This window comes from Sciurus vulgaris (assembly GCF_902686455.1).
Source record: "Sciurus vulgaris genome assembly, chromosome: 7".
In the NCBI taxonomy this organism is placed as follows: Eukaryota; Metazoa; Chordata; class Mammalia; order Rodentia; family Sciuridae; genus Sciurus; species Sciurus vulgaris.
Genome location: NC_136467.1, coordinates 1,927,148 through 1,952,717, shown reverse-complemented (window position 1 = coordinate 1,952,717; position 25,570 = coordinate 1,927,148). Strand labels below are relative to the sequence as shown.

Below are 25,570 nucleotides of genomic sequence, written 5' to 3'. Positions count from 1 at the left end.
ACAACCATAAACTGTACAGTTCATTGTACTTTTAGGAACTGTTATTCTAATTAAGTCAATAGACTCTCTTTTCCCATTAGTGCTTTGGAGAGGGCAGAAGGGGAAATAGATGAATGTATTTTTGGAAAACACAACAATTCTTTTGTAAATGAAAAATACATGAATTAGCCAAATAGTGGAAAGAAAATTCTTAATTATATAGCACTAGTTAATTTGTCTTACTTTAAAATTAGTAACTAATGAGCTGATCACAAGGAAAAGGCCCCTTGCTGTCCGCCATCCTGATTTAAAGAAACAGAGCTTTTCTGGAGAAGATGCCTGCTCAGAGGGTTATTTGGAAGGTGGGTGCTCCCGGGAGTCCTGCTGTCCTCGCCTCCTGCAGTGCCGCTCCTGTGGGCTGCCTTGGGTGCGGAGCCTTGCCATGCAGGCCTTGTTTTGTGTGGCTCTGGGAAGTGTTGCGTGAGGAGCACCTTGGTTGGAAGGGAAATGTCTGCTGCGGGGCACAGCCTGACTCCAGAGCTGCCTTTCTTAAGACGCACGTGCTGTGCGCTCTGCTGCTGCTGTGTGGGCGCTTCTCATCATGGGTGCGGACGCTGCAGTCCTCATAAGCCTGGATATCATTGGCCCTGACTGCTGCCCTCCCTCGCGTAGCTTGCGGGCCGCCTGGCCTGCTCCTGCTGCAAACCCCCCTGAAGCTAGATATCCTGACCTCCCTGCACTGACGTCTAGGTCATGCTCAAGAAAAGTTCGTCTCTCCCCTAAAAGGCCGTTTAAATTCTTTTGAGTTGTTTTAGCCATGTTTACTGACATGAAGAAACCCTCGTAACACAGATTGATTTATTTCCAACCAGATATGATGTTTTGTTCCACAGAATTCAAGGAATAGAGAAGGTGCTAGTTTCTTAGCTTGCAAAAAAAAAAAAAATTTGTAAGTTAACAGTTTAAATTTTGCTATGATCAATTTATAGAAAAACCAGTAATTCTCTAGATATTGAAATACATCTTAGAGAAATTTTATGTAAGGCATTTTTGCAGTGGTTAGAGATTGAATTAGATGGCTTTGTGTTCCTTTGTAATCTGAAGAGACATTGAGTCGCTCTTTTGATGTGTGTCATGGTGTGGCTGTGGGTGTCCTGTGGCCCAGGTCCGTGCCAGGTGAGAAACAGTGCAGGGGTTTCGAGATTACCCTGTCTCATGCTGTAAGGTAAAGATAGCCACGTATCAAGATGAAAAAGGAGAGTCTCAGTGTTGTTCTGGTCAGTAATCCAGGGCTCCTGTCTAGAAAAGGTATTTTCAACCTGTGATGTACAGAGAAGTGTGACCAGGAGAACAAGAAGCTAAACACCAAATAGAAGGAGTGTCTAGGTTATTGGAAGATGTCCTTATGTATTTGAATGGCATGAAGGAAAGACATTAAATTTTTGTTATTTCATAAAGGCAGAACCTAAGTGACCAAAAAAAGAAAAAAAACATAAGGTGATGAATTCTGGACCAACATAAGACATTTAGACTGGTTGTCACCTAAGGCAGAGCGTACCATGTGAGGGGTCGGCAGTGGTCCCTGGGCCTTTGGTGGATGCAGATAGACCCGAATCAGAATGAGTCCCTTCCAAACCTCATGTTCAGACTCTGTGGCTCAGTTTGGAATGTGGGCTGGGAAATTCTCCAGGTCTAGGATGGGATCTGGAGGAGCAAGAGCGCTAGGCCTCTCATATCCCCCAGGGACGCTGGGCTGCTTGGGATAACTCTCAGCAGAAATGGGACCAGAGCGGGCAACTTTGTACTGCCACCCCAGCCCTCAGGGAGGACCCTCTGCTCGACGTTGGGGTGGCGGAGGCATTCCCTGGTCCTGTATGTACAGTGGGGCTGCCTGCCATGCAGCCTGTCGGTACAGGAGTGCTGAGGAAGAGTCGTGGTGGTTCCGGGCGTGCCTGTGAGAGCTCGTCTCCGTGAGCCCTGATGAGTGGGAGAGTAACTGGGACTGTAGGCCTCTCATTTTGAAAGTAGCCATGTGAAGCTGTGCGTCTCGTCATCTCCTGAGTAGAAACTCGGCCTTCTGTGTGTGTCCTGTCTCCTTGTCCTGTTTGTCTGGTTCTGCTCTTGGTGTCTTGGCTGGGGAGGCGTGGGTGAGAGTTAAAGGCAATTCCCTGTCAGTTGCAGGATGAGGAGCGCAGACGCCAGCAGCAGTTGGAGGAGATGCGCCGGCGGGAAGCAGAAGACCGAGTGAGACAGGAGGAGGAGCGGCGTCTGGAGGAGGAGCGAGCCAAGCGGGACGCCGAAGAAAAGGTCCTGGTCCTCTGAGGGCAGCTAGCGTTCCCAGTTAGCCTGAACTGGTGATTGGCTGGGCAAAGGGGCTCAGATGCACACAGCAGAACAGGGCCGGACCCCCAGCTCTGTTACTGGACCAAAAACACTCTCCCGTCTGGCCTGCTACCTCTCTTCTGGACTGTCTCCAGGCCCCTTGCCTTCTGAGCTGGTCTCCCTCAGACTCCCGAACTCCTAGGTCTGCATGGCGGTGAGCTTCTGGGCACAGGCCCCCTCGCGGGGTGTGGACCCCACCGGACAAGGTCCACTCGTTTTGTGAAGATGTCACTTGTTCAGTTGTTGACTTGAGTCGGGCCCGTGGGAGGCAGTAGGAGCACAGTAAGACCATTTCAGATAGGTTATTCGCTAAAATCACTCATTTTGGTGGTAATTAAGAGAACAGATGGCTTATAGAGAAAACATCATTCAAGGAAAATTCAGTCTACAATCTGATTAATATTCTGAGTTATTTATCTGCGTGTGTGTGTGTGTGTGTGTTAATTCAAGTGATTTTTCAGTTGAATTGTAAAATGACACCTGATTTTGGCCTACTGAGAACCAGGCCTTGTGAGGCAGTTCCCAGACCCGCGTCTGTGTGCCTAGCTGCCGTGCTCTGGGCGCGCCAGAGGGCGCCATCCCGTCCAGGGACTGCAGGGAGCCACGCGGCTGCAGAGGGGCCGTGCTCCCAGCCACCTCCCCTCTGCGCAGGTCGAAACCGCCTTGCGTGTCAATGCTGACAGGGAGAGCTGTTTATCAGCAGTCTCTCCTCGACAGTGCAGTGAGCCGTGTCAGCAGGACACTCCCCAGTTGTTTTTAGTGCTGCGCTTGATTAGGCTGCAGGACAGTCTGGCTGAGAGCAGGACTGGTAGACGTGCTGTGCTCGCTACCACGACTTAGGGGCAGGTTGCCACCTGACGCCTTGGGTGCTGCCAGGCCTGGCCTCCTGCGAAGGGTGTTCTCCAGCACTGCTGTGGCTAGCAGCTCCCGAGGACTGAGGAGGCTCGGTTTCCCCCCAGGTCTTCCATTTGTGGATGTAAGTCAAGCGTGGTGTTTCCAGAGTTTGACCGCCTGGTTTCTAAGCCTGTGGAGTTGGTGGTGGTGGTTTGCTGTTCCGAAGGAAAGCCCCCGGCTGTTGGGAGGGTGCCTTTTCAGGCCAGGGTCTGCCTGGCTGTGCCAGTGCTGCCGGTGCCCATGCCTGTAGTCAGGCCCAGCCTCGGCCTTGCTGGAGCCATGGTGAGGCAGCCTCGCCATCACCTCAGGCTGTGTCCACAGAGACCGGGCTGCGTTTTCTTGTTGAGAAACTCTTGGGTTCATTTTTCCAACCTGCATTCTTGAACTTACTATTAGGTTGAATACACTTGTGTTTTAGTAACCACTTCTATAATTGAGTAGGCACTGTAAAAAAAAAAAGTCGAAAAACCTATTTTTAATACAGAACGTTCAGAATTGATGGGTTTGTATTGTTATAGAAAAATGTGTGGTCCTTTTCTGGGTAGAGTCAGTCCCCTTGGTCATGTGACTGTATCTACTCTTGGTGTAACTGAAAGGGGTTTGATTTCACTGTACAACGTCATCAGGCAGCTTGCTTCTCCTGTAATTCCAAGCTCTTGACGGTGCTGTTCCAAAGTCACAGAAGTTGTTTTAGTGTGCCCGCCCAAGGGAATGCTGACTTTGTATAGATAGGAAGATAAAAATCCTTTTCCTTCAAGGATCTCCCAGCAGAGAGCAGAAGACGAAGCTAGAGGTTGGTCTTGGTAGTGCCTAGTTTCCTCCCTCTGCAGGTGGCGCAGGGGCTGTGGTGTGCTTTGGCTCTAGAGGAGCAGTGAGAGGACGCAGCCCGAGATACAGGACTGAACGCTGGTCCTGGTGCCCGCAGGCCCCGTTGGTTCTCTCTGGTTGGATGAACTGAAACCTCACTGTACATCAGCACCAGACGTTCACAGGGGTCGAGGCAGGGCGTTCGCTTGATCTTCCATCCCCTCTCATACTTGCTTTTTCCCTCTGTGCTCTAAAACTCTTGTCAATCTTTATCAAAACTGTGCTGTTACCTTTTTTAATGTCAAAAGAATTTTAACACTGTCAACTGTAGTTTGTGCAGATGTATGTCAGAAAAAATGTACAGTATGTGTCAAAATATATTTGAATACAGTATCTTGCTGTTGCTATTCATGCTTGGCTCTCTAATTTTCTGTCCACTGGGGAGTTTGTTAAGGTTTGAAATGTAAGTTAAGAACTGTGGAAAGCATATTTGTTAGTTTGTCACTTTGGGAAAATGAGCAATGTTCCTTACAGTTTATGGTTTCCTAGTAAAGCAGCATTAACAGGTGAGTTAATGTCCTACCAGAACAGGCGGGAGGAGGAGCGGGAGGGAAGGCAGGATTGCGAGGCTTCACCTACTCGCTGCGTGACTGGAGGGCCTGAGAGTGGCCAAACTGCCCCTGGGCAGTTTCATGTCAGACAGTGCAGAGCAGTCTGACTGTGACCTAAGTACCCTCCACAGGGAAGAAGATCCTCCGTCAGGAGGCCTTTCTGGGTGACCCGCCTTTTGTGTTGCAGTAGTTGTGACAGTTAATGTGACGTCCTGTGGACGTGTGGTCGGTGTGGTGATGGGCTGATCAGTGCACCTGTCATTTTCCATGAGGGCCCAGTGGGTCCGCCTATCCCCTCCTGATCTCTGACCCTTGCACTCTTGTCTATTCCCGCCTGCAGAGGCGACAGGAAGAAGGGTATTACAGCCGCCTGGAGGCCGAGAGGCGCAGACAGCACGAGGAGGCGGCGCGCAGGTTGCTGGAGCCCGAGGAGCCCGGGCTGTGCCGACCTCCGCTTCCACGGGACTACGAGCCCCCGTCCCCATCCCCTGTGCCCAGCACCCCTCCTCCCCCACCTCAGCGAAACGCCTCCTACCTCAAAACACAGGTCCTCTCCCCAGACTCGCTGTTCACTGCCAAGTTTGTTTCGTACAATGAGGAGGAGGAGGAGGAGGACTGCAGCCTAGCAGGTCAGGATAAGTACTCCGGCGTGAGGAAGTCTCATGGGCACCTTCCTCCTGCTGCCCTGCAGCCGCAGCAGCCCCCCTGCAAGCCACGCCCGGCCTCCTTTGGCATCTTTCTCTCCAACTCATCCCAGCCACCCTCGGCCAAAGCCAACAGTACTGCCCACAAAACAGTACAGCCCCCACCCCCTCCAAACAAACCGAGCTTCTGCCATCCCGGCCACTGTAAAGGTAGAGGTGAAGGTAGAGTGCAAGCCCCACCCTCTGCTCTCGATGATCGGGACCTTGGCCTCTGCGCAGCTGCACCTGACGTGGCCGGAGCTCACCAGCCGCTGAGCCTGGGTTCCACTTTCTTGCTCTCAGCCTCGTGATCTCCCTCCACCTTCAGCTGCAGTGTCCTGCTAATGATCCCTCTGCTGACGAATGTCTCAGTACTCTGGTTTCTCTCCCTCTGAGGAGCTGCCTCGCGTTGGTCGGCTGGCAGCCCGCCCTCCCCGTTACTCCAGACCATGAGTACTGTTGGTCTTGGCTTTCGTTCTCCCCCCTTCCAGCAGTTCTCACCTGTGGTTGAGCACGTGGTTTTTTCCCACATTGAACCGTCCCTAAAGGTAGAGTTGAAAGTGCGTTTTCAGTGTCCGCATCAGGCAGCCCATCCTTGGTGGTAGCTTTGTTGGGGAGCAGAGCATCTGCTGAGCTGGTCTCCAGCACAGCCACCTCCCAGGGTCCAGCGCCCCCATTGTCCCGAGGTTCCTCTCCTCGCCCTGGCCTTCCAGTCAGCACCAGTAGCCAGGCAGTCGTAGACTTGCAGCTGCTGCTAGTTAGGGAGAACCCTCTGGCTGCCTGCACACAGGAGGGTCCTGCTGCTGCCAGCACACGCAGGCTGCTGCCTGCAGAGGCACCATCGGCAGGCCTTAGCACTGGAGTTGAGCTTAAGGTACACCCAGCTCTGCTCAGATGCTCGCCTCGCTGTGACAACACTGGAATTCCAGCCTGGAGCCCCTCAGACTCGGTCTTGTAGCTTTAGCAAGTACACACACCTTCTGCATTCTTTGGGGCTCCATGTCACCAGCAAGTGGGGGTCAGCAGCTCAGGGCTCGGTGCAGCCTGGCAGAGGAGTTTTTCCAGAATTCTATTTCCCGCCTGAATCAGCTTCAGTCCACACTGAAGGGTTGGTGTATCATGATACCTAGGCCGAGACTCTGGAAGCCAACTTAGATCTTACGCCATGAATGTTTAGAATTTGGTATCTCTTAAAGACGCTCATGGAGTAACAAATTTTGAAGGAAGATACTATCAGGGTTGTATTAAATTTTGTAAGCTGGGCTAATACATATTTGTCCATGTCATGACGAACAGTCATGAGGTTTGGTGGCGGAACGCTGCAGGTCGGAGTCACTCTCCCCGTCCTGGCTCAGTCCTGTCGCTAACCCTTACTTCATGCGCAACCCAGGGGCACTGAGGAGCAGGTTACAGCCTGCATGGATCGCTCAGCCTCCGGAGGTCCTTGGTGGTGCAGCGTCTGCAGCACATGCAGAGTGCACCTGGCCCTGTCTCCGTCCCCCACCTGCTGTGTCCAGTCCTCTGTGAGCTCCGGCAGGCTTGCTTCTGCAGGGACTTGGCCTCTTCCACTGGCAGCGTGAGGGACAGACTTGGGTGTGAATCAGAAGGAAGAATGCTGGTTTCAGCATAGCAGCATGATTCAAAAGGAAGTGCGACTAAAGCTCTGGGGAGACTTTGTAATTGGCAGTATTCACGTAGTGTTTGCTGAAAGTTTTTGATATTCTAGGAAACAGAGTTCTAGAAATTTCGAAACACTGATTATTTGTTACCATTGGAAGAAGCTGGTATCATTTTCAACAAAGCTCAAAAGATGCATCTAATGACAGATGAAATGAAGGAAGTATTTGAAATTCATTCTGGAAAGTTCCTTTCTCATAGCTTCTGAGAGGCCACCACGGATGACCGTGCGGTGGAGACACTGCCCTGTGTCTTTTGAGCCTTGTTGGGGTAGGGGTGGATGCGCTGGGGCAGCCATGGGACACTGGGCGTGTGACAGACAAGGCGCCCCATAGTCCCCCTCTCTTGCCTGTGTGTCTGGGGAGCTCTGCCCCATGGGCTCTTCATATGGAAGAAAACCATTTACTTGAAAATTCATTATGTGCACTTTGAAAAGAAAAAAGCTTTAATATAAAAATACAGCAATAGCTCTGTGGCCTGTTTAATCCAACACTTGATACTGTCAGTGTGGAGTATTTTGAGCTTTCAGTACTCCAGCAGGTTTTTCAGGTGTGCCCTTAGTATTGTAATGTTATAATTAATAGAAATGCATGAATACTGACTTAGCGTACTGTGACTTAGTAACATATTGTCAGTGACAGTGCTACCATATGCGTGAATGCACCTGAAACATGCTGTCTGCATCATCCCTTTGGATCTTCAGCAACTCACCGAGGTGCCCGAGGTGCCAGGCTGGTAGATGCCCTGCGTGACCATGGCGGCCCAGTGGCGCAGGCTGGGGACGCTCTCCTCCCACAGAGCTAGCAGCTGCCTCCTTTTCATTTTTTCAGCATTGTTGAACCTGTAGTGCTAGTATGGAGTGCTAAGGTGGGTTTTTGTGGGGAGGCTCATTTGTTTTAAAAGCTTTACTTTGTTTTTAATAATTAAAACCATTTATCTTGAGAAACAGTTCAGTAGTTTTCTAGAGAAGAACTTTAGTCATGTGCTTACCTGCTTAATTCCTCGTGCTGCATTTGCTCCGGAGAGCTTTTAAGACAATTCTTGGTGTCACCGACGTGTTGGAGCGCTTTGCTGACCTCCTGTCTAAGTGAGGTCTCTGTGGGTCTGTTTCTGGACTTGTGCTAACTGTGCACTCCATCAGATTTGAGCTGACTCCTACATATCCATTGCAGGTTTCCGCTCAAACAGTAAAGGCAGGTCAGTCATTGAGCACAGGTTCAGTAGTGATTGGATTACTCAGGCCACCAAGAGATGTGCTTCCTGGGGTGCCTCTTTCATCTAATATGAAGAGCCTTTCACTTTCCTGTTTGCTCCGTGATTAAAGGTGTCTTATTTTGTGGGGGTCACCATATCTTTATGATCATAAAATTTCGCAGATAATCAGGTACTTTAACTTGGACTTTTTCTTTTTTGGAAAAGGACCACACCCTTACGTGGCGTCTGCTGGGGCAGTCAGCGGTGCCCTTGATGCTCCTCAGGATGGGAGAGAGAAGCACACCAGAAGGTATGCGGAGTTGTGCTGCAGTGCCAGTGACTGAGGCGTTGCTGACTTCTGTGAGGCTGGGTTGAGATTTCAGAGACTTCATCAGCTCCATGTTTTCTTCATTGTAGAAAATCACATGAGCACATGTAGGCCTTTTAGCATTGGCTTCTCATGTAGTTCTGTTTCAGATAGTGCTGTAGGTGCTGGACCCACTGCTCAGGACACTAGAAGCAGTTGACTGTGTTGTCCCTCGCTCCTACCAGAGAAGGTTGAAAATCTGAGGACAGTGGCCAAGGGTATTGCTCAACCATGTGGAGCCAACTCTGAGATTACCCAGAACATAAACCAGCTCCACATTGTCATGGACTGTCCTCACCTGGGTCTTAGTTCTCAATGATAGCTGTTCTGAAAACAGCCATTGTTTAAATTAGGTGTATCTATAAGTGTGAGTTTTATGCTATGTTTTTAAATTGAACCCTTTAGTTAAATTCGTTCAACTGGTAAGAAATACCTGCTTGCTGAAATCAGACTCAGTAGTGTTTTGAATGTTGGGTATCACTGGGGAATGTTTTCATTTTAATAAAGAGAATATTTTGCCTATGTTTGTATGTGGATTTAAACACAGCTCTAATAAGTTTACTTATAGAAAAGGTTATAGCAACATTCAGCAAAGAATGCGTCTCTCTCTGAGAGTTCCAACTGATTGCTCATTGTGCAGACTTAGCTGGTTACGGGCAGGTGTGTGTACATTGAAGGGTAATCTTTTCCATTTCTCTCTTGTCCAGCCAAGATGCAGACTTACCTGGGAGTTCTGGAGCCCCTGAAAACCTGACCTTCAGAGAGCGTCAGCGCCTTTTTTCACAAGGTCAAGATGTGTCCAACAAGGTGAAAGCTTCCCGTAAATTGACAGAACTGGAGAATGAACTGAACACCAAGTGAGGAGAGGCATAGGCGAGTGTGTGCACACGGCCTGCGTGGGGGCCGTGAGTGGGAATCTGAAACGGAGGGTGGGTGTTTCTGGCGATGTCCAATTTCAGATGCTAAAATGGTTGTGATTTAGAGGTGTTCAGATTCCAAGACATTTTATTTTGCTTTAGCAAGAAATTGTTTGTACTATTTGAACTCTGTCTGATTCTGAGTGAGCTACTTGTGTGAAGGTATCTTTGTTGGTTTCTTTTGGAGTCCTGGGCTCACGGGGCAAAATGAAGACAGTCAGGGTAACGTCTCCCTGTCCTCGCGCCACACACTACACAAAGAAGTCTCTTCCTGGACTTTCTCGGAAACTTCATCTTCCGCTGCCCCGCCCTGCCCTCTGGGGAGGCAGCACCTCAGCCTCAGGAGAGGAGACTGGCCTGCTCCTCCCTGCCCTTCGGGGGTCGCTGCAGCTGCCTCTCATCTGTGCGCGAGGCTGCCCAGGTGGCAGCGCCTGTGAGCAGGATGGCGACGGCCCGCCTCGGTCCCGCAGACGCGCCCAGTCAGTTCTGAGCATTTGATTCAATGTTTGATGAATATTTGATTTTTAAAATTCTCAAAGAAGAAAATCTTGAGGATTTAATTTTAGGAGATTTTATTTTTATAAATATGAGTTGTTGTTAGCCTAATAAATCATTGTTGAAATTGAAGAAGACAGTTATTCTAGAATGTTAACTAATGTTTCATGTAGGCCAAGGAGTCTATCAAAGATCTCTAACTGAACAGTGTCAATGTACCTAGGGTCAGAAACGCCCAAGAAAATGGGGAGATTGTTAGGTGACCCCCAAGCACAGAAGTCACTCAAATTTAAATTTGGAAGACAGATTTCTCATTGATATTCTGTGGGAAAGAAAGGAATTCCATGACTGTGCCATCTGTAGCTGGAGTATTGCAAGAATGATTCATGGCAGTTTGAGCTTTGTTTTTTATAGTATCGTAGAGTTATTTAATTTTAATTTGTGAATTAGGAGTTATCACTGTCATTTTTTCAGCTGTGGATATGTGGCTGATGTTGGGGAGACGGACCTCAGTTTGTTTATATTGTGTGATGTTAAAATGGTAAATTTGTTTGATTTTAAGCACATTTCCTATTTGACAAAGCCCTAGTGGGATCCAGATGATCTTTCTGTACCATATTGTTCTCTCACAAACGTGTATGCGGGGAAGATATGCCCACTTTCAAATAGGACCCAGGCGTTGGCTGCCCTAGAAACCACTTCAATATGAGTTGTATGATAAATTGTCCAAAGTGCAAGTGTAAATACTTTTTATGTCTATCAGGGTCCTTATTTGAAAGTGTGCTTTCTCCATCCCCCTGTAAGTAAGAGTCGAATGGCCCTGAGAGCTGAGGAAGGGTTTGCACACGTGCCTGGGGAAGAGCTAGCTCCTCCTGGGTCTCAGGAGCACTGGCACCTCCAGGTGGCAGATCCACACCTTGCCTGGGGGAACACGGGTGCAGATCGCTGCCTGTCACACGTGGGAGACAGACACACACACAGCATGCGTGCAAACAGGGATATTTGTGTGTTTGTCACCCAGAGAGAGGTGGATTTGGCCATCCCTGGACTATGAGGTCAATGTGAATATGTGTGAATGCTCTTCATGATGTGCATTGCTATGGGAAGATCCAAACTGCTGTCGTTTTCCATTTCTACTGTATTTCGGTTGCAACCTATTTTTAATAAACTTTCTATGTATTTAAGTGTATTTGCTGTTGTTTTAAAAATGTTGACAAAGTTCATATTTCTAACAATAGCCCCTCTCTCCCTTGTTTCCATCTGTCCCTCACAAACATTGCAGAACTCTGCTCCCGTGTCAGGCAGTGTTTTCTGCCTGTGGGGATGTGTTTTTTGCAGGATGCCTGAGTCCACTGAGGCTCAGGTGACTTGCATACTGTCCGTGACCAGACTGCACCTTCCCCACCTGTGTGACTTCTGGTTTGCACCCCAGGTGGCCCCTGGACCACTTCTTAGTTATGATGTCCCATCCTGGCCACTTTGAAATTCCTAAACGCACCCAGTAACAAGAATATTATATGAATGTTCCTGAACTGTGTTTAAATGCAAGTACCAAGTTCAGGTAGCTGGTGTGAAAGGGGTAAAAGTGTTAAGTCCGTGTTGAGGAAACAGGACCTCCCTCTGGCCGTGAGCGAGAGCAAGCCCTGTGGTCAGGCCAGGTCTGTGCAGACTGCTCCCACAGGGCCAGACCTGCCCTCGCCTCCTCTTGCCTGGGTGTACTTCCCCCAACCTGCCTGTCTCCAGGGTATCTGTTCCTCACACATGGGTGCCTTCATGCTTCGTGCCTGTGAGCAGAGATGTGGGGTGGGTGGTGCAGAGTATGCCGAGGGCTTCTGTGGGGTGGGAGGGAAGGAATGGAGATGCGTGGGTCAGAGGAGGCAGAGTTGCAGACAGGCAGAAATGGTTGGGGATCTGCTGCACAGTGGGGTGATTACGGTCAGTACTGTGTTGTAAAAATAAACAATGAGACTGGACTTCAGTGAAGGAAGCAGCGTGTCAGGGCTGTGAGAACTTGCAGGAGAACATTTTTGGTAGAACCGGATAATTGCATTTTTGAATCACACTGTTCACTTTTACTTTTTCAAAAGGTACTTGAAAGTCTGGAGAGGTAAGGTAATCAGGATCAGGTCTGATTCCATCCCCTCTCACAGCCGTGTTTCTGTGGCTTATTTCTATGGAAGTCGTGATCCCTTGAGCACTAGACCACATGAAATAGCCAGGGAGTCCTTCTACTATGTACCACTGAACAAAAATATCCTCTGTGCTTTACTGGACAGAAAGGCAAAGTTCTACATTTAGGGAACAGTAAACAAAATTTAAGTTATCCGTAGAAGGGAAAATATGCCCCCAAATTGTCACATTTTTGTATGCCCGCATTTCATCCAGTTGATTCAGAAAAGTCAGTGATCAGAAGGGTGCATGTTTGCATACTAGACTTCAGACTGGGAAGCGGAAGTCATTTCTGGTGTGATGTTCAAGGAAGCTTGCTGTCGCCAGCTGGCCAGAGGTCACCCACCACCCCAGCTGCCCTGAAGCGTGGTTCTGGCATAGCTTCGTTTATGTAAACATGCACTTAGTAACAACTTTCAGGGCAGTGGATCCCCGCAGAAAACGAGCTGCTTTTTTTTGAGAGGAGGGCACGCTTGCAGGCAGTGGGTGGCACGACGGACTGCAAGTCCGTGGCCAGAGCCTGCGGCCAGAGCAGCGCCTGGAGGGGGCTGGGTGCCAGGTGGGAGAGGCCTTGCAGGCCATGATGAGCAGCTGTGCTCACGCAGCAGGCAGCCCGGCCGCACTGATCAGCCCGAGTGTCCCGAAGGAGCCTCCGAGAAGGGTGGGGGTGGGGGTGGGAGTCGGCCTGCAGCCAAGGCCGCCCTGCGCTGGCCCCGCCCCTCCGCCGCCCCGCCCCGCGCGCTTGCTGGCTCCGCCCCGCCCCGCCCCTACCCCGTCGGTCCTTGGTGCCCGCTGGTCCCCCTCCACTGTAGGCCTGGACCCTGCCATGAAGCCCGCAGGTGCGGGCGATGCCGGTGGGTGCTGTGCCCTACTGGGTCTCGCAGAGCGGCGGATGCAGCAGCTGCAGCGTCAAGTGCGGGTAAGTCCAGGAGGGGCCTGGGAGCCAGGGCCTCCCCCTCACCGGGGCGTTGTGGACCAAGGGAGAATTTGGTGGGGTTTAGGGATTTCATGGAATCGTGAAATTAGGAACAGGGCCCAAAGCGCACACACATCCATCTGGGCTTCAATACAGAAGGGGTCACTGGCCTGTCTCCCCTTCCCCAACGGTCCCAGAGTCTCCCTGCCTCCAACTCCCACCTGGGCCCCTCTGTGCCCACCCACCGGTCTGTTGACGCTCTACCGTCCTCCCACCCCCACTCCACTGCCCTTCATACGGCCTCTTCCCCTGTGTGGAATGCTGCTGCATGATGGACAGGTGCTGGGCATGTGGTGGTCAGGAAAGCAACGGGCATCACTCTGGCGTTACCCCAGAGAGCCTGCAGGGGGCAGGAAGCAGTGAAATAAGCACAGTTACATAAGTGATAACGTGGCTGTGGCAAAGGCCTCAGGGGTTTATAACGCAGCCCTGGGGCCAGGAGGGTCCCCTGTGTCCTGATGGCCGAACCATGTCTGATGGGGACTGAGGATCTAGAAAAGACTTCCCGTGGGGAGTGATGTGTGGTGGGCATGGGCTGGATGGCACACCAAGCAGCATGGAGACAGAGGACAAGGGCCCTGGCCACGCAGGATGCCAAGGATCTCAGCATGAAGGAGCTAACACTCATGATCAGATCTGTGTTTTGTAATGTCACTTGTGCAGTCGTGGTTCAAGGGCATGAAGGATCACGGTGGCCACTTGAGAAAGCTGTTGCAGGTGAGGACTTCCAGAGTGAGGGGGAGGTGTGGAGCTCTGTGGGCCTGCTGCAAGCAAGGCTGGTGAAAACCATAGGAAACGAGCAGTTAAGGCTCTGGAATCCTGAGTGCGTACGTCAAGTGGAAAAGCATTCAGTGAAAACAGCGTGCTAAGATGTCCCCAAATCATGGAGGTCCCTGTCTCCCTCCTCCACTCGGCTCAGCTTCACAAGCTCCTGTGTTGGGGTGACCAAGAGGATGGGCTCCCTCTGCCTCAGCTACCTCAGAGTGGGCTCTCTTCAAATGCAGTCTCCAAGGTCCAGGGAATTGGGACTTCAACATGTGCCTTAAAGGGAGGGCAAGCCAGCCCATAACGAGCCACATGCTAAACCATAGGCCAGCTAGGGCACTAGAGCCAGTGGGGAAATGGCTAAGAGCCCTCTGGGCTTAGAACAAACTTCAAAGACTGGATTCAAAACTCATCACTGCCCTGAGTTTCACCAGATCAGACGTTAGAGAAATGTATGCCCCAGGTCACTGCCCACATCAGTAGAGCAATCAGTTAGTAATTAGGTAGATGTGGTACCACACAGGGGCAGCTTAACAGAGGGGTCAGAAAATGAGACAGGCAACAAGCCCTGCTCAGACCCCCGCCAACCCAGTGTGGCCTGATGAGGCCACAGTGAGGTCATCGGGAGACTCTTCTGGGAAAAGAAATTCAAGATAAATTGGTAGAAATCACACAGTCTTAAAAACAGATAGAAATAAGTCAAAGAAAAATGAACAGAACATCAGGAATAGATGTGAAGCCTTTAAGCTCACCAACCTATATAATAGAAGGACAAGATGGAGAGAAGAGAGACACAGGAGCAGAAAAGGTATTCAAGGGAATGATGTCTGAACATTCCCCAGCAGTGCTAGGAAACGTGACCTACGACACCAGAGAAGCTCAAGAACTCCACAGGTGGAGTAAAGGTAGCGATCCCACCCACACCACATGAAAATGCTTCCAGACAAAGAGAACATCTCGAGCGGGAAGAGAGACCAGTGGTCAGAGACGTGACGGACCCCAGGAGGACCTGGCACCAGCTCCAGGGACAGTGGAGGCCAGGGCGGGAGGGTGTGTCCCAAGCGTGGAAGGAAAAATTTCTCAGCCAACATCTTTGATCCAGCAAAATTGTCATTCCAAAATGAAGGCAAAGGCGGGTGTGGTGGTGCACTCCTGTAATCCCAGAGACCCAGGAGGCCGAGGCAGGAGGGTCACAAGTTCAAGGCTGGCCTGGGCAACGTAGTGAGACCCTGTCTCAAAGAAATAAAAATGAAGAACCTGGTTTCAATCTCTAGTACCAAAAGAAAAACAAAGATTCCTGTAAAGACAACATCTGATAAAATTTGTTACTTTCAGATGTACCTTCCAAGAAATAGTAAAGAAAATCCCTCAAGCTAAAAGCCACCTCCATGGGAATACAGATCCACAGAGGGTGTCAGGGAAGGCAATCACGTGATTTTAAAAGACAGTATAAGCACATGTTTCTTTATCCTCCTTGTAACTGATCTAAAAAGTGATTGTGTCCCACGGCGTGCAGTTGCTGGGCCTCGGAAGCAGGGGTTTAGTGTCATCAACAAAAAGAGCACGTAGGAAGACATGGGCTTCAGTGTAGATGGGGTCGGCAGGGACAGGGCAGGCTGGGTCAGGGCCACGTGGAGGAGTGGAGATGGCAACAAGGACCTCCTAAAAGTCCTGTAAATGTGTCCTTGCTCCCTTTTTTCTGGGCATAATGAACGTTGAATTATGTAAAGTGATGATCATAACAGTGTCGTGTCACATTTCTGACACGATGTCTGCAGTAAGACAATGAAACAGGAAGGAGAGTGCGGCTACATAGCACCACGTTCCTGCAGCCAGCGTCAGACGGCGTGCTAAGCCCTGAGCAACCACGAGGCTGACTCTAAGACCAGTGAAGGCATCCTCAAAGCAATGGCATGTGTTGCCAGGAAGCAACCATTCGGTGCACAATAAAGGAATACAAACAGGAGGGAACCAGACACCAGGAGGCGTAAAGAAAACAGAGATAAGTGGCGCTCTGTCAGTCCATGTTTCGTCACAATGATGACACCTGACACCGGAGCTTAGGAACAAAATGTGTTCTTTAGCTCAGGTTTGGAGGCTGAAGGTCCAAGCTTGGGCAGCTGGGTTGGCTCAGCCTCTCCTGGGCCTCTCAGGAGGCCCTGCGACTGGCAGATCGCTACTTAAAGGAGTGCGCATGGCACAGACGACCTCACCAGACACGCAGCTGCGGGCTCCTGCAGCAGTCGCTCCTGAAGAGCTAACCCCTGCTGAGGGCGCGCCCTCGTGACCTGAGGATCTCTCACTGGGACCCACCACCTGCCAGCACTGCCACGGAGGACTGAGCCTCCCACACGCAGCCCCGAGGGACGCACTCCAGCCAGATCCAAGCTCAGCACCCCAATAGTGCAAGCGAATCTGTAAGTGCGAGTAAACTAAACACTTCCATCGAAAGGCAGAGGTCCCCAGCTGGATGAAAAGCACGAGACCCATGCATGCGGTCCCCAGGGCTCCCCTTGAGGCACAGACACAAGTGGGTTGAAAGCAGATGAGACAGGTACGCAGCCTGCTGCCCACAAGCCTGGGGAAGCGAGTGTGCTGCTTGAGACTCCAGAGGGCACTCTTCCAGGGACTGAGTGACGTTCGTTAGGAGGGGCCGGTCGGTCCATCAGGAAGACATAAAAAGTATGACTGGAGGAACTTAAAACAGGCCTAGAATGAGGGCAGCAGAAACAGGCACTTTAGAAATCAAGTTTGTGAATGGCAGCGCTTCACGTTCCACAGTGGAACCAGGAAACCTAAGAGGGACCTTGGAAAACCTGATAGCACTAGGAGCCAGCTGGACGCGAGAGACGTCCCCGCAGCAGCACCACCGACAGGACACACCCCCAATGCAGCCGAGAGCTGGGGCACAGGCAGCACACCAGCCCCAACGCCACGCGGGGCAAGTTTGAAAGGCTGGGAATCACACGAAATCCATTCTGTGGTCACTTTAGAGTGAGATTAGGCATTAATAACAAATGAAATTTGAGAAATACACAAGTATATAGAAATTGAACAAGACACTCCTAAATAGCCAGTAGGTCAAAGAAGAAACCACAAACAAAACGAAATATCTGAGATAGGAAGATGCATGTGCAGAACTTTATGGTGTGCCCAGGGGAATTTATAGCTGTAAAACATTAAAAATAAGATAGGTGTCTTAGTAGCGATCTAACCGTCCACCATAGGGCACTGGCTAAGGCAGAGCGCTTCTGACCCTAAGCAGGGAGAAGGAAGTGAAGAGGAAGTGCACGAGCAGAGGACCACACAACCACAGGGGAAGTCAACAGCATGCAGATGTTTAGCTTAGCTGACAGAGAGCGAGAAGTCTAGAATTACTAGAATCCAAAGGCCTCAGTTCTACCAAGTTCACAGGAACAGGGATTGTGAGAAGATACTGTGAACATCGTCAACACGTTAGACAACTCAGGTGAAGGGTCACATTTCTATAAATGAACACACTACCAGAACTGATTCAAGAAGAAATAGAAAAGCTGAGCAGAACTGTAATGAGTAAAGAGGTTGAATCAGTAGTCACGAAACCTGCAAGCAGTTCCCCAGGCCCACCCGGCCTCACTAATGCACCAGCCCCTTTAAGGACTCACTGTCCTTCAGCTCCTCCAAATAGAAGAGGAGAGAGCACTTCCCACTCGGTGAGGCCAGCATTGATTGTCCTGAGGTCAAAACCACCCAGACAGTCCTGGGAAGAAGAACCACAGAGCAGGATCTCTTATGAATACAGATGCTAAAGCCTTCAGCAGAATACGAGTAAAATACTCCATCAGTGTCTAAGAAGGATTATGTCCTACAACCCACTGGGTGTACTCCAGGAAGGGGTATTCCAGACCCAGTTAATAAAGCAGACCGTAGCAGTAGGATAAAGGACAAAGCTCTTCACGATCATCTTAATAGTTCCACAAAAAAGGTTAGACAAATAACACTCAACACCCAACCGCAGGGCACAGAGAAGGAGGCTGAGGCAGAAGTGGCCCAAGTTCAAGGCCAAACTCAGCAATTCAGCAGTCCTCTGTATCAAATGTAAAAAGACTGAAAGGGCTGGGGCAAAGTGTCCCTGGATTCAATCCCCAGTACTACAAACAAACAGACGAACAAAACCACACCAACTAGGAGTAAAAGGGAGATAAAGCAATTCCTCAGTCGACAAGGGGCATTTAGGAGAACCCAGAGATGCCACATCCCACTGTGTGGTGGAAGGTGGACGCTTCTCCACAATCAGGAGCAAGGTCAGCACATCCCTCCTGAGCTCAACTGGTCAACACTACTCCGGACATGCTGCTCAGGGCAGTAGGGCAAGAGAAGGCCATGTCGTCTACTTCGGAGAAGAATAAGACATCTGTATTCATGCATGGTGTAGATGGAAAATCCCAAGGAATCCACCATGAGGCTGGCCCTAAAAACTGTGAGTCCTGCAAGACTGAAGGATAACAAGATCCATGTAGGGGAAAAAAAAATTGTATGCTATAGTAATGAAAAAAAAAAACCCAAAAATTAAGACAACAATTTATATATAGTATCATGAAAGTATCTAAATATGTGAGAATTTAAGCACAGATGTATCAGGCTCTTAACTTCCGCTTCTACTGCGGTTGAGCATGTAGACATGCGGGGACCTTGGAAAGAACTTTGGAAATATTCTGGGGATTTTTATAAGGGTTAAATTAAATGGACATAACAATAGTACTATAGATAATTCCAAGGAATCAGGTTTGTATCACCAATCAGAAAGTTTAGAATTACAAGCAAGATAGTCCTAAAATAATCACAGGTTTTTGTGACCTGCTTATCAGCAGGCTTGGAGGATGAGGAATCCCCAGGAGGAGGGACTGAGTCCCCAGCAGGAGAGACTGAGCCCCCAGAAGGTTCACTTCCCGGAAGGAGGGACTGAGTCTCCCCAGGAGGTTCACTCCCCAGCAGGAGGGACTGAGCGCCCCCAGGAGGTTCACTCCCCAGCAGGAGGAACTGAGCGCCCCCCAGGAGGTTCACTCCCCAGCAGGAGGGACTGAGCCCCCAGGAGGTTCACTCCCCAGCAGGAGGGACTGAGCCCCCAGAAGGTTCACTTCCCGGAAGGAGGGACTGAGCCCCCAGGAGGTTCACTCCCCAGCAGGAGGGACTGAGCCTCCCCAGGAGGTTCACTCCCCAGCAGGAGGGACTGAGCCTCCCCAGGAGGTTCACTCCCCAGCAGGAGGGACTGAGCCCCCCCAGGAGGTTCACTCCCCAGCAGGAGGACTTCACCTGAACTCACCTACAGCACTGGCTGTTTTCTGTCCTCTATGCTCCAGGTTCCTGCTCTTGGAGTACTTAGTCTAAGTACCTAGCGAACTCTACTCCAGTACCTCCAGGGCTGTCCTCTCAGTGTGATTAAGTGCACATTTCCAGTTCCATGGCTGCCTTTCTGCAGTCCCCTCTGCCCCAAAAGGTCCCCGCATCACACTCTTTCTCCGTGGTGTGCCCAGCTCATCCCCCTGTGACCTGGCACTGCCTTTCCTCCATCACTCCTGTCCCCACCGACACACCTTCCTGAGCACCCTTTCTGACCAGAGGGCGTGAGGGTCCTGGGTCCTGCACTTCTAGTCTGCCACCAATGTTGCTGCTGCCGTCTGGGGGCTGCCCTTGGGCAGGGAGGGGTTGTAGGCATGGATTGGTGGAGGGAGAGCCAGGCCTGCTGCAGACAGGGGTCTGCAGTGAGTCCTCCAGCCCACCCTGACCACTTCTCCAAGGCACCGTCTCTCTTCTTGTGTGTGCAGTTTGATTCCTGTGACTTCAGTTCACTAAGGCCAGTGTGTGGTGACAGTTTTCCTTTCTGGATCCTTGCTCGTAGGTCAAAGAAGAAAGCATAGTTGAACTGGAAACGGAAAATGCAGTTCTTCATCTGAAATTGGCAGAGGTAATATTTTTAATGTCTTGAATTACATCCAGTCATTTAGTGCTGAAATTAGTTTTCAGCCTTCATCCAAGAAATAAATTGAAGGTGACACTCTCTCCTTTGATCTTGTCTGTTCTCTGTCTGGCGAGGTGAGAGAACTCTTGAGCTGACATTTTAGCGTGTCTTCTTGTACAGGAACAAGGTTGTGTTCTGAATTCCTATTTGTCTCTGCCTCGCAAGTATTTAATAAGTGATACATTCAGGATGCATCTGGAGGCTGTTTTTCTTTTAACAGCTTTAGTGAGGTTTGATGTATGTACCATAAATTCATCCACTGTGAGTTGTACGATCTGTGTTGAGTGAATTTTGTCAAACTGTCCTTGTCTTTTTGTGTCACTGTAACAAAGTACCTGAGACCAGGTGATTTACAAAGAACATTGATTTCCCACAGTTCTGGAGGCTGGGAGTCCAAGATCAAGGCTCTGCAGATTGGGTATCTGTGACTCCAAGTGACCCAGCTAGGTGTCCTCGCGCGGTGGGAAAGCAGAAGAGCAGGAAGGGCCCAAGCTGCTTCCTCCAGCACTGCCTTTGTAAGGAGCTAGTCCATTTGTGAGAGTGGAGCTGGGGACTTCATCCCCCCTGAATGCCACCAGTGGGCTTGACACTGCAGCAGGCATCTTGGAGGGCCATTGAAACCCAGCAGCACATGCACCTTCTAGATGCAGAGTCCCACTGCACTCAGCCTTCCTGCCCCGGGTCTGGGGACCTCTTTGCTGAGCATGTCCTTCAGGCGGGCACGACTGCACCTGCCTGGCAGCACCTGCTCATACGCAGCCTGCTTTCCTGGCACTTCTGTGTGGTGGTCAGTTTGGTGATTAGAAGACAGAGTCGTGGTTTCTGTGGCCGTGCCTCCTGCCTCCTGGTGACACAGCACCACCTGCTCACCCTGCCGTGGGAAGGGCCTGCGTTCCCCCATGCAGCATGTTTGAAGGGGCCACCCTGTAAAGAAGCTGCCCTCAGGTGCACTGCCACAGACGTCAGTGTGGAGGTGGAGTCCTTCCTCACCTGAGGGCCCGGCAGCCTTGCCGCCACAGACTCCTCTCCCTCTTCTTCTTCCCCTCCCTCCCCTTCGTTCTTTGTGATACTGGGGATTAAGCCTGGAGCACTCTATCACTGAGCCACATCCCCAACGCTGTGCATTGTATTTTGAGGCTAGGTGGGTCTCCCTATGTTGGAATCCTCTTGCCTCGGCCTCCCAGGTCCCTGGGATCAGAGATGTGCACCCCAGTGCCTGCCTCTCCTATTTCCAGTTTCCCCTCTCCTGACCCAAGTCCCACACCCTTGCCCACTGACAGCCTCTCTGCCTACTGGCTTTATTTTTCAGCCTCCTAAGCAGGTACCACAGTTGGGCACCTGCCTGCCCACTCCCTCCTCCTCTGTGTCCTTCCTGAGACTCTCTCCAGCCGGAATGCACATTGTCTTTCCTTCTTGTTACCTGAAACCAAATTGCCCCCGAAGCCGACTCTGGGTGGAGCTGGTGCAGGTTACCCTTCTGCTCAGGTTATTCTCTGATCTCCAGCCCTCTAGAAGGCAACACGAGACGCTTGGGAATGTGATTCTTGATTCCTGTGTGTGTATATGCACCCCCCGCAGTCTGAGTCCTGTTAGAGACTTAAGGGGAAGCTGCGAGCCCCAGATGCTCCTTTGCTCTGGCTGCACGTGGGGCAGCAGGTTCCCTGCAGTGCCGTGGTGCTGGCCTGTCCCTGAGCGCCCTGCCTTCCCGCCCTGTCAGGAGCCCCTCTCAGTGGCCACCGCTGGTTGAGGGTCGAGTGCAAGCACACTGCTGGACGCCCCTGCTGACCTGACCCTCCCTCTCTCAGGTTCTGTGAGGGAACCTGCCCACTCACCTGGTCTAGTGCGAACCGTGCCAGTGACTCGCAGCCTGGTTGATTGGGAGCCCGTGCCCTGCCTCCGCAGAACGGCCGTGCTGGAGGAGGCAGGACGCCAGGGAGCGTGACGCTGAGCCCAGCCCACGGGCGCCCAGCCGAGGCCCACCCAGTGGCTCCCTTTGACACCATCCCGAGCAATAGGCTGGGTTCCTGCGGGCGACCCGCCTGTCCACCACACAGCCCTGCGGCGTTCGCGCTCTCGCCAGGGTGCAGGGGCCTCCCCGTGGGAGGCCGCGTGTGGTTGTTAGCCGCGTGTGGGCACAGCCTGGCAGCTGGCCCTCGGGAGCTGTGCCGACCGCTGCGGAGCACAGACACCCCTGGACCAAGGCAAAGCCCACCTGTCCCCTTGTGCTCGCGTGCAGTGCAGGCCAGAACTGGGCTGCACCCTGTCGCGGGTGCTTCTGGAACCCTCGCCCGCCCCGCTGGCCTGAGGTCTTGGGTGGTCGCCCGGTGTGGTGAGGGTCCTCCCTTCACACACCCCTCCCCACGGAAGTCCCGAATGATGGTTCCAAGACGACCCGTTTCTGAGCCCTGCTGCTGTGTCCTGGGCACAGTGCCCAGCTCCTTGGGGGCTCGGGCTTCTGTGCTTGCCCTGTCCCTTCTGGGGTCTGCAGGATGTGTCCTTGGTGGCATTCCTGTCCCGTGGCTCCTCTTCCTTGGGCATGGGCCCCTCCTGTCCACCAGGCCAGTACCTACAGCTCAGCCCCGAGCAGCAGGTCCGCCAGCCCTCAGAGGGCCCGCCCTCCTGGCCGCTCCCCCCGAAGCAGCCACTGGGGTCAAGCCCCTGCCTCCCTCCCTGCCTTCCGCAGGGTGCCGCGACGTTCCCCTCAGAGCAATGGCGCTCTGCACGGAAGACTTCCCACCGTCTTTATCTCTCCCTGTTCAACAGTACCAAGGACGGGTCGGGAAGAGCGGCCTCCAGGCCACGCAGTGTCCTGCTCAGCTCAGCAGCAGGCAGCGTGGGCAGGAAGGTGCACACCCAGCGCTGGCCCAGCCCTGGAGCCTGGCTCAGGTAGACGTCGTCTGCCGCCCACCCGGGAGCGAGCAGTTCCAGAACTACTGGGCGGTGGGGTCCCGGTTCCCCGGGTCCCCCCAGGGGAGGGACGTCAGGCCTGCCCTCTGTGGCAGGCACCTTCCCCTTGGGGTTCCACTCTCCAGCGCCTGCTGAGCGGAAGCCACCTAGGAGCCTGTGTCCAAAAGTGGGAGCAGAAATTCTGTGTTGGCCGGGCCCAGGGTGGCCGAGGCCGCTGTGCGGGTCAGGGAGGTCAGGCAGCGCCGCTGTCCACTGCCGCGTGGCAAGGCGAGTGCGGCCTGGTGGGTGAGATGACCGCCTTGGCGTCCATGTGAGCTGCCCCGCCCACACGCTGGAGGGTTCTGGAAAGAAGACTCCTGTCCATGAGCACGTCTGGTGGCCCCCGGGGGGGCCAGGCGGATGTTTTGTACTTCTGGTTAGGAGCGCTGCCAGGAAGGCACACATCGTCACCCCAGTGACACCCACCTGCAAACAGGATTTAGCCACCTCGTTGCTGGTCAGATTCAGAGGCTTGTGATTTGTTTTCACATTCAGAATGGATTTATATATTTAATTCTCTTCCACTGGAGGAAAATGAATCCATCTCTGAAAATAAGCTGTATGATTTATCTGCACTCTAAACAATAAAATGGTTTCGTTCATTCTATTTTTACATTCTATTAAAGTGTTCCCCAAACACATGGAAGAACTTGCATGTTTTTATAGAAGAAGAAGGCTGCACTCCGAGCAGAGGACTGGGGCCTCACAGCCTAGCAGTGTTTGGTGGTGACCTCTGTCTTGTGGCTCACCGGCTCCTTCATCCTGTGACTGTTGTGTCCTCAACCTGAAAGTCCTTGAAACGGTTCCAGGGGAAAGAGTAGCTGGTGCACAGGACACCACTGCCATGTCCCCCAGCTCCCTGGACGCTTTCCTGTGATTGTCCCTGGGATGCTGTTAGGGCCCCCCTGGCCAGTGGTCTCACTGGCAGGAGCTCATGATAATGGGGCTTCCAGAGCTGGTCTGGATTTTCCATCAGAGTTTGTTCCCTCTGGGGACAAACAGGGACACAGAGGCGAGGACTCTGTCAGAACAGCCAGGGGGTGTTCCACCTCCAGACAGCGGGCAGCTCTGCTGCGAGAACTGGCGACACACTTGACCTTCTCTTTCCTTAGTCCCTTAAAGACACAGACTCTAAAGTCACATGAGCTGCTCTCACAACACCGGTCCCAGCCTATTGAATCCGGGTGTGGCGGTGAGGAGACCAGGTGCCACTGCCCGATGGACTGTCTGGCTGTGGGGTGTGCGGCAGTGCTGGCCGCCACGGGCTGGGTTGGTTATGGGCACTCACAGGCTCGTGTCACGACTGACTCTAGCGGTGACAGGGCCCCAGCCAGCTGTGCTGCATGTGTGCTCTCCCCCCAGAGGCTCCAGCAAGACGTGAAGGAGTTGCGCTCTTCCTTTCTGGAGCTGATGGGCACCTGTCAGGACCAGTACCGGGCCTGCCTGTCTGCAGTAGCAGCCATGGTACAAGGAGCGCAGCTGGACAGGGAGGCTATGCAAGGTGAGGCGGCCATGCCGGGCCGGCTGGGCCTGCCTGGAAGGCCTGCCCGGGTCCAGCGCCCGCTTTTGCAGCTCCCCACATGCCTGCTGCAGCATGAGAAGCACTGTCCTGTCTCCTGGCCGCTGCCCCACCTGGCCGCTGCCCCCGCATCCTGTCTCCTGGCCACTGCACTACCGCTGTGGGGTCTCCTCCCTGGTCAGGGCAAGAGGGATTCTTGCCCTTGACATTCCAGCTGCCCCGGAGCCTGCGTGCACGCGTGCTGAGCTTTCAGAGTCAGATTTCCCCAAAGTAGGGGTGGAGAGCCTCCTCTCCACGCATCCCCAGCGACTGGACTGCTCATCGGCTACGTGGGCTTGTGGTCAGGATGGTCAGCACTGTGTGCCACCTGCGTGGCACCTGCGTGGGTCATGCTGTGGCTCAGTCGGAAGACAGCCAGCAGGACTGTGGGGCGTCGGCCTCTCCAGTGCCTCCCAAAGAGGAGACCGTGGCCCCTGCTTGTGTTGGCAGGATGGTGTGTTCCAGAGACCAGGGGACCGGGCTCCACCACGGCCTCCTCAGGGACCGGGGCCCAGCACTTCCTGCAGGGGCTCGTGTGTCTGTGCTCGTAGGTGCATGGGGTGTGTGCAGGTGGTGTGTGCAGAGATGTGCAGATGGTGTATGTGCAGGTGGTGTGTGTGCATAGGTATGTGTGCACATGGTGTATGTGTGCACATGGTGTATATGGAGGTGTGTGTGGTGTGTATGTGGTGTGTGTAGGCATGTGGTATGTGTGGTGTGTGTGTAGGTGTGCGTGTGTGTGTAGATGTGCAGGTGGTATGTATGCAGGTGTGTGGTGTGTGTGCACGTGGTGTGTGTGTAGGTGTGTGTGTGTAGGTGTGTGGTGTGTGTGTAGGCGTGTGGTGTGTATGTAGGCGTGTGGTGTGTGGTATGTATGTAGGCGTGTGGTGTGTATAGGTGTGTATGTAGATATGCAGATGGTATGTGCGTCGGTGTGCACGTGGTATGTATATAGATATGCAGGTGGTATGTGTGTAGGTGTGTGTAGGCATGTGTGGTGTGTATGTAGGTGTGTGTGGTGTGTGTTTAGGCGTGTGTGGTGTGTGCGTAGCTCTGTGGTGTGTGTGTAGGCATGCAATGTGTGCGCAGGTGTGCACGTGGTGCACGTGGAGTGTCTGTGCGTGGTCTCCCCAGTTGACGCTGGTGGGCAGT

At 52.3% G+C, this 25,570-nt stretch overlaps 2 protein-coding genes across 26 annotated transcripts in view; both read left to right on the top strand.

The window, feature by feature from the left end:
* AFDN (afadin, adherens junction formation factor) overlaps positions 1 to 11,195 on the top strand; it is a 135,687-nt gene extending 124,492 nt beyond the window's left edge. For 12 of the 19 annotated variants that reach the window (XM_079146179.1, XM_079146172.1, XM_079146178.1 and 9 more), the window contains 4 exons: positions 2,155 to 2,286; positions 5,014 to 5,539; positions 8,453 to 8,537; positions 9,302 to 11,195. In XM_079146179.1, the coding sequence (XP_079002305.1) occupies positions 2,155 to 2,286; positions 5,014 to 5,539; positions 8,453 to 8,537; positions 9,302 to 9,455 (897 nt within the window). In that variant the 3' untranslated portion in view covers positions 9,456 to 11,195. Of the gene's footprint in view, positions 1 to 2,154; positions 3,046 to 5,013; positions 5,540 to 8,452; positions 8,538 to 9,301 lie in introns of those variants that run through there. The other 7 variants (XM_079146182.1, XM_079146170.1, XM_079146184.1 and 4 more) reach the window with 5 other exon arrangements.
* Positions 11,196 to 12,948: 1,753 nt separating this feature from the next.
* KIF25 (kinesin family member 25) overlaps positions 12,949 to 25,570 on the top strand; it is a 37,437-nt gene continuing 24,815 nt past the window's right edge. For 2 of the 7 annotated variants that reach the window (XM_079146565.1, XM_079146563.1), the window contains exons 1-4: positions 12,949 to 13,094; positions 19,795 to 19,860; positions 22,678 to 22,800; positions 24,223 to 24,361. In XM_079146565.1, the coding sequence (XP_079002691.1) occupies positions 13,002 to 13,094; positions 19,795 to 19,860; positions 22,678 to 22,800; positions 24,223 to 24,361 (421 nt within the window). In that variant the 5' untranslated portion in view covers positions 12,949 to 13,001. Of the gene's footprint in view, positions 13,095 to 13,588; positions 16,334 to 18,438; positions 18,914 to 19,064; positions 19,861 to 22,677; positions 22,801 to 23,982; positions 24,099 to 24,222; positions 24,362 to 25,570 lie in introns of those variants that run through there. The other 5 variants (XM_079146566.1, XM_079146564.1, XM_079146567.1 and 2 more) reach the window with 5 other exon arrangements.